Raw genomic sequence first — 8,073 nt, 5'->3', positions numbered from 1 at the left:
AAAACATTATTTTTCCTTAAAAAAGTCATCACTGTTATGGACATTAAAAAAAACTTTACAGCGATGACTATTGTCTTGTGACCAAACCGGGAAGCAAAGATAACAGTAATTACAATTTCTATATTTTTTCTTATGGGCCTTCATGTTTTAGTGACAGCATAATTTATTCCTTTATTTGTGGAAGTGAAAAGTTCATACTAACCCCACATAATAATAATCACTGATAACATCTTACCTTACATTACGCAAGAGTAATATCAGCCTTCAGATCAGGAGAAAATAACAGCTCATATCAACTTAGGACCATCTTAAAACGGCTCAACACTAGGCACCAATTTAGGTCCACCACTTAATTGTAGGCCAGCCGAAACAATTGTTCATGTCGTTTAAATACCGTGGTGACATGCGGCGCCGTTTCCTCCGATTGTATTGGCGCGGCGGTCACGGCCAGCGCCGTTTCCTCCGACTGTGTTGCCCGGAGCACCGCCCGTCGGACGCTCTCTTCCGCCCATAAATACCGTGCACATGATCCATCAGAATCCACACAGCTCGAAGCATCCACACGACCACACACAACAGTCAAATCTCTATCAGTTGAGATGGCCTCCTCCTCGTCCTCAAGGTTGCTCGCGGCGGCGGTGCTGGCGGCGCTGTTCGCCGGCGCGATGTGCGCCGTGAAGGTGGCCTTCACGGTGGAGAAGGGGTCCGGCGCCAAGAAGCTGGTGCTGAAAATCGACTACGCCAGGCCAGGCGACATCCTCGCGGAGGTGGAGCTTCGGCAGCACGGCTCGGAGGAGTGGCAGCCCTTGACCAAGAAGGGCGACTTCTGGGAGGTCTCGTGTAGCAAGGACCTCGTCGGGCCCTTCAACTTCCGCTTCATGTCCAAGAACGGCATGAGGAACGTCTTCGACGAGGTCTTCTCCACCGATTTCAAGATCCGCAAAACCTACGCCCCGGAAGAGTGATCCTTCCGTCGGCGTGTTATTAGTCGATTCAACTTTTCCCTTGTTTCCGTTTCATTATCGTTGCATGTATACGCCCTCATGCGTGGATAATACATAATTATCGACGCCTATGAGATGTGTATACATGCGGTAGGAGAAGCAACGGCGGATGTGTCTGCTCTCCGGCCCATGCATCCACTGTCTATGCATCAGTCCTCTTCCGTTTGTATCCGAATTTTGCTCAAGATTATGAAATGTATGCTTTTTTTATCCTTGATTTTGGCTATCTTTCATTCTACTTACTCTGAGGTAACGCAATACAAGATCTAACGGTGGTATGTGAAGGATCTAAGAGGATGAGGATATGTTTGCATTGCCAATTCCAAATTATTTTTTGTTTGATATGAGCGCAAACCAGTCACAAAACTAACTACCACAAAAGTGAGGATATAAACATTCGGGAAGTCAAGAACCATGTTCAATTTCCCGCAAAACCTATAAATCAAATATATACATACAATTAAAGTAAATTCACCATATAATAGTTGCGGTTTATCCACTAATAGCAACTCTAGCAGGTCACCATATTTGCAATCGTCATGCTGCTGAGTCTGAAGAAGTTGATGCTACTGAAGATCTGGAAAGAACTTCCGAAGACCAACCGAGAAAACGTGGTTGCAGCCGAGAAAAAGATACCTGCTGAAATGTCTGATCCCAGTGGTTATCACACACCTTGTGGAGGAGAAACAACTGTTCAGCGAAACACTAGACTGCAGAAGATCACTCTGGGGGAGGATGAGGTGAGTCGGCAGGTGGCCACTCCCTCTCGTGCTCAGCACACGGTACCTCCTCGGGAGGTGACGCAGCTTGTCGTGCCTGGCTTGTCGGGTGGAGCCCTGAGGCAGGCGGCCTCGGGTTTCTCTCCGACTTCTGAGGAAGGGGATTCGGGGCAGGTGGCTCCCGTGTCCTTTTCTTCGTTGGGAGGGGGTCTGGGGCTGGGGGCCTCGGATACCTCCTCTCCCGTCGCGTCTACCTTTCGGTTGGTGGCGGCTCTGCCTTCGGGAGAGGGCTCGGGGCAGGTGGCCTCGAAGCTTTCTCCTCTTACGGCGCATGTGGGGGTGGCTTCTCCGGTGCTGGGTGGGGAGCGAGGGCAGGCGGCCCTTGTACTGCCTCCATCACCCTCCCTGCCGGCCACGTCCTGCAGGGCGCACCAGGAGTCTGAGATCTTGGTGAGTGCCTGTCCACTCTTTGGCGAGGCTGTGGGTGAGCTCGTGCAGATGGATCGACCAGCTGGTTGGGATGAGGCAGGAGGCCGAACCCCGACCGCGATCTTTCGGGAGGAGGTCATTGCGTTTGGAGGGATTCAGGATCCGATGTCTGAGGGGCGCCGGGTGAGTGGCCGTCTCCAGGCACAGCCGGATGTGGACGACATTCAGCAGCGGTGCGCCATGAGGGCGACCAAGCTTCATGACGTGGAGGTCACTACTGGTATGTCGGTCAATACTTCTAATTCCGTTCTGCATTTTTCAAATGATGAGATTGTTGAAAATGCAAATCAATTAGGAGTTTCGCTGGGTAGTAATGACATTGAAATCTCTAATTCTGTTAATGATCTTCTGGATCTAGAGGCTGAGCGAGCCTTAGAGATGATTCGTAATATTGCGGCTGTTAAACCCATGAGTGATTCCGAGGTTGATGCGCTCGGGGTCAGGGTGCTCGACAATTTTTGTGCGGATCTCATGCAACCTATTACTGAGGCGGATGTAGAGGATGATTCTACTGAGATAGTTTTGGCTAGCCCCTCTGAGACTGGTTGTGAGGACCAGTTGCAGCGTCAAACTGTCCCCAAGCGCAAGTGGAAACGGAAGGTGTACCCGGTGTCCGCAGTGCGTAGGAGTGCTAGGATTCGTACGGCAAACAAAATCCATGATGAACTACGAAAGGAATCTTTTGGAATAGCAGAGGTCTAAAGGACTCGGCTAAAAGAAGGTTTCTTGCTGAGGCGTCTGTCGAGCATCGTTTAGATTTTATCACTCTATCGGAGACGGGTAGAGATAACTTTGCGCCTCAATTTTTAAATACTTTGTCGGGGGGAAATAGATTTTGATTGGCTTTGCTTCCCGCCGAGAGGGAGATCGGGTGGAATCTTACTCGGCGTTAGGTGCGAAGCGCTTGAGGTTCGCAGTGTGGTTATGGGTTACTTTGCAGTCAAGTTTCGGGTGCGGTCGAAGGAAGATGGGTTTAATTGGGCTCTGGTTGCGGTATATGGTGCTGCGCAGCCCGAGCTCAAGCCCGAGTTCTTGGCTGATCTCGTTCGGATTTGTGGTTCCGAGCAGTTGCCTATCCTGGTGGGGGTGATTTCAATATAATTAGAAGGTGTGAGGATAAGAACAATGATAACTTTGACGGCAGATGGTCGTTCATGTTCAATACTATCATTGAAAGTTTGGACCCGAGAGAAATTGAGCTCTCGGATAGAAAATTCACCTGGGCTAATGCGCTGCCAAATCCGACGTATGAGAAGTTGGATCGAGTGTTGGCCAGTGTCGATTGGGAACAGAAGTCCCCTCTAGTAACAGTCCATGCCTTGTCCCGTGGTATTTCTGACCACACGCCGTTATTGGTGGACTCTGGTGAGCCCACCCACCTGGGGAACAAAAATGTGTTCTCCTTTGAGATGGCTTGGTTTGAACGAGAAGGCTTTCTTGATCTCGTGGCCAGAGAGTGGGCTAAGGATTGAGGAGGGAAGACTGCGCTACAACACTGACAGAATAAGATTAGGCATTTGAGGAGTTTCCTGCGTGGGTGGGCTAAGCATCTTAGTGGGATTTATAAGGTCGAAAAGGAAAGGCTCCTTTCCCTTATTCAGTCCCTGGATGTAAAAGCAGAAACCACGGTCTTGCCGGCCGCGGAGCTTCATGCCAAGCTTGATGCGGAATTGAGGCTGAAAGAACTTCTTAGGGAAGAAGAGTTGAAGTGGGCGTTGCAGGCCAAGGTCCGGCGAGTAGTCCAGGGGGACGCGAACACTCAGTTCTTTTACATGATCGCTAATGGTAAGCATCGAAAGAAGAGGATCTTTCAGCTTGAGCAAGATGAGGGTACAATTGTAGGACAGGAAAACCTAAAATTGTACATTACCGAGTACTATAAGCAGCTGTTTGGCCCTCCAGAAGAGAACTGTGTGTCGCTGGATGAGTCCAGGGTTGAGGATGTTCCTCAACTCACAGCGGTGGAGAATGATATCCTTGCAGCCCCTTTCTCCGAGAAAGAAGTGCTGGAGGCCATTTCGCAAATGAAAAATAACAAGGCGCCGGGCCCCGATGGATTTTCAGCGGAGTTTTATAAGAAATGCTGACATATCATTAAAGGGGATTTGTTGCCTTTGTTCAATGATCTGTTTGCTGGACAGCTTCATCTTTTTCAGCTCAATTTTGGAACGATCACCATTCTTCCTAAGAAAACAGAGGCTGTGAGAATTGAGCAATTCAGGCCAATCTGTCTTCTTAATGTTAATTTCAAAATTTTCACCAAGGTCGGGACCAATAGGCTCACACAGATCGCGCATGCTGTTGTGCAGCCTACCCAAGCTGCTTTCATGCCGGACAGGAATATCCTTGAGGGGGTAGTGGTCCTTCATTAAACGCTCCATGAAATCCACACGAAAAAGCTGGATGGGGTTGTTTTCAAAGTGGATTTCAAAAAAGCGTACGACAAAGTCAAATGGCCATTCCTTCAACAGGCCTTGCGTATGAAGGGTTTTGATGAGGCTTGGCGATGCTAGGTAGAATCCTTTACGCAAAAAGGGAGCATTGGAATTAAAGTAAATGATGATATAGGGCATTATTTCCAGACACACAAAGGCCTGAGGCAAGGAGATCCAGTGTCCCTATTTTGTTCAACATTGTGGTTGACATGTTGGCAATTCTCATAGGTAGGGCAAAGGAGGTCGGTCAGGTGGGTGGCTTGGTGCCCAACCTAGTTGATGGGGGTGTGTCCATTCTACAGTACGCTGATGATACAATCATCTTTATGGAGCATGACCTGGCAAAAGCGAGAAATATGAAGCTGGTGTTATGCTTATTTGAACAATTGACCGGGTTAAAGATTAACTTTCACAAAAATGAGTTGTTCTGCTTTGATAGAGCCAAGGAGGAACAAGAGGCTTATAGGCAATTGTTTGGATGTGAATTAGGGGCTTTACCTTTTACTTACCTAGTATACTCATTCACCATCGTAAGCTAACGAACAGAGAGTGGAAATGCATCGAAGATCAGTTTGAAAAGAAACTTAGTTGCTGGAAGGGCAAACTTATGTCATATGGAGGCCGGTTAATTCTTATTAATTCGGTGCTCACGAGTATGTCGATGTTCCTACTATCTTTCTTTGAGGTTCTAGTGGGGGTTAGGAAAAGGCTGGACTTCTATCGATCAAGATTTTTTTGGCAGAGTGATGAACTCAAGAGAAACTATAGACTCTCCAAGTGGGATGTTATTTGTCGACCAAAGGACCAAGGAGGTTTGGGTATCGAGAATCTTGAGATCAAGAACAGATGCCTGCTTAGTAAGTGACTGTATAAGCTTTCAGTTTAGACTGACGCAACTTGGGCGCAGATTCTCCGCAACAAGTATCTGCATTCCAAAACTTTATCACAGGTGACAGTGAGACCAACTGATTCGCCATTTTGGAAGGGGCTTATGAGAGTTAAGGCAGCCTTCTTTAATAGAACAAAGTTTATTGTCGGTGATGGCAATGATACACGGTTCTGGGAGGATACTTGGCTGGGTGATACACCATTGGCACAACGGTACCCAATCCTGTATCGTATTGTCCAGCGACGTGATATGCTAGTTGCAACAATTATGCAGTCCATCCCCCTTAATATTCAGTTTCGGAGGGTGCTTGTTGGTGATAGATGGGAAGCTTGGCTTCATCTGGTGCGTAGACTGATGGAAGTCCAGCTAGCTCAGCAGCCTGATCAGTTGTGTTGAAAACTTACTAGGTCTGGATAATTTACTGTTAGGTCGATGTACATCGATGTTATTAACTCGACTGTCATTCCTAGTTCCAAACATGTTTGGAAAGTAAAAGTTCCTTTGAAAATTAAAGTGTTTATGTGGTTTGTCCATAAATAGGTTATTTTAACAAAGGACAACTTGGTTAAGCGCAATTGGACAGGATCTACTAGGTGTAGTTTCTGTGATCAGGACGAGACCATTAAGCATCTATTCTTTGAGTGTCCGTTGGCGAGAATTCTGTGGCGCTCCGTGCAAATTGCCTTTAACATTACTCCTCCGAGTTCGGTCAGGTCGTTATTTGGAACGTGGCTGGATGGAATAGAGTCTGATACAGCTAGACATATTCGTGTAGGAGTTTGTGCGTTGTTATGGGCAATTTGGAACTGCAGAAATGATTTGGCTTTTAACAGAATAACAACTATTCATTTTTTGCAGGTTGTATTCCGTGCTACGACGCAGATCTGTATGTGGTCCTTACTCACTCCGACGGAGGCCAGGGAGCGTTTGGTTACTGGATCTGTCCGGTGGGAGATGGTAGCGCGAGATATCTTCAACCGGTTTGGATGGCGGTCATGTAATAGGATAGGCAATTAGTTTTCCTATCTTTATTTTGCCAGCCGGTTGTGGCTTTATGGCCTTTTCTTGTTTTGGCGTCGAGGCTCTATGTGAGCTCGACTTTATTTTGTTTCAAGACTCTATGACATTGTTGAACCTATTTTATTTATTTAAGTGGCCGTATGCATCGTTCTGATGCAGAGGCCGGGGAGTCCCCTTCTCGAAAAAAAGGTATTAGGCCAAGAAATCATACAATTACATCAAAATTCGAGAAAAGTATGCAACCATGTTTGCTTCCACTCCTTCATGTGGAGATTGCATTGCAAAATTGCATTAAAGAAGGCGACCTCAAAGTGAGACCTCCAGCTCCTCCTGGTGCTCATCCCTCCACTACTAAAATCATGATGATTATCGTGAGGATTTTGAATTTTTTTTTCAATTTTGACAAAAGTTCACCGATTTGAAAAGGTTCATCAATTTTGAAACGAAATCGCTGATTTGGAAAAAGCTCACTGAGCTTGAAAAAAATCACGAATTTGAAAAAATATCATCTATTTTGAAAAAAATGTGGATGTTGAAACAGTTCATCATTTTTGAAAAAAATGAATTCAAAAGAAAGTTTGTGGATTTGAATAAAATTTCATATGTTTCAAAAAATATGGCAAATTTTGAAGAAAAAGTTCGCGGATGTGGAAGAAGTTCATCGTTTTTGGGAAAAAAGTTCAAGAATCACAAAAAAGATCATGCATTTTAAAACAACTTTGCAACTAAAAAAATTCATGAATCTGAAGAAAAGTTCACATGTTTAAAAAAAATGAATTTAGAAAACTTAACAAATTTGAAAAGGCTTGTGCGTTTAAAAATAAAAAAATAAAAAACTTAACAAAAACCATGCATGAATAAACGAAAGTAAAAAACACCCAGAAAATTGCTGCAGAACCTGACAGTGGAAAAAAATACTACTTGTGCCAGCCCATATAGAAACTACTGAATTGTAGGAGGGTGCGCCGGTTTGCTAAATGGCCTAAAACCGGCGCCTTAAGCACTAACTAGAATTCGGGACCAAACAGGCCGCAAGCCCGCAAATAAACTAAAACGGCATGGTAGAATGTGTCCAAAGAGCGGGAACAACTAGTTAACGAGTGCTACTTCGGGAGCCTCGCAACGATTACCACCACGTCTCGCGCTCTGGGCGTTCCATCCGGATTTTGCTTTTTAATTTATTTTTTTGCATGCGTTTTCGGCTTTTGAAAAGTTTTTTTCTCGGGTTTTTTCGACTTTTCGGTTTTCCACCTGTCTTCCTTAGCTTTTGGACAAAAAAAATTCCAAAAAGTGCATTTTTTTGTTTTCACGAAAGGCACGGTTTTGCTTTCGCGAGAGGCACGGTTTTGCTTTCGCGAAAGGCACAAACGTGCCTCTCGAAAACAAAAAAACACGTTTTCTGTCTTTTTTTTCTTTCGCGAGAGTTACGGTTTTGATTCCGTGAGAGGCACGGTTTTGATTTCGCGAGAGGCACAGCCGTACCTCTCGGAAACAATAAAAAACGTGTTTTTTTTTTT

At 45.6% G+C, this 8,073-nt stretch overlaps 1 protein-coding gene across 1 annotated transcript; it reads left to right on the top strand.

Annotated features, from left to right (window-relative positions):
• Window positions 1–599: 599 nt before the first annotated feature.
• Window positions 600–965, top strand: LOC119293959 (pollen allergen Dac g 3-like). Its single transcript, XM_037572267.1, has one exon. The coding sequence runs from the start codon at window positions 600–602 to the stop codon at window positions 963–965; it is 366 nt and encodes a 121-aa protein (XP_037428164.1).
• Window positions 966–8,073: the final 7,108 nt, after the last annotated feature.

This window comes from Triticum dicoccoides, chromosome 4B (genome assembly GCF_002162155.2).
Source record: "Triticum dicoccoides isolate Atlit2015 ecotype Zavitan chromosome 4B, WEW_v2.0, whole genome shotgun sequence".
NCBI lineage: Eukaryota > Viridiplantae > Streptophyta > Magnoliopsida > Poales > Poaceae > Triticum > Triticum dicoccoides.
The sequence above is the reverse complement of the archived record's forward strand: the minus strand, read 5'-3'. Positions and strand labels throughout refer to the sequence as shown.

What these genes read in the sequence shown, in the direction of transcription:
- LOC119293959 (XM_037572267.1), top strand. Translation starts at nt 600, where the DNA reads ATGGCCTCCTCCTCGTCCTCAAGGTTGCTCGCGGCGGCGGTGCTGGCG.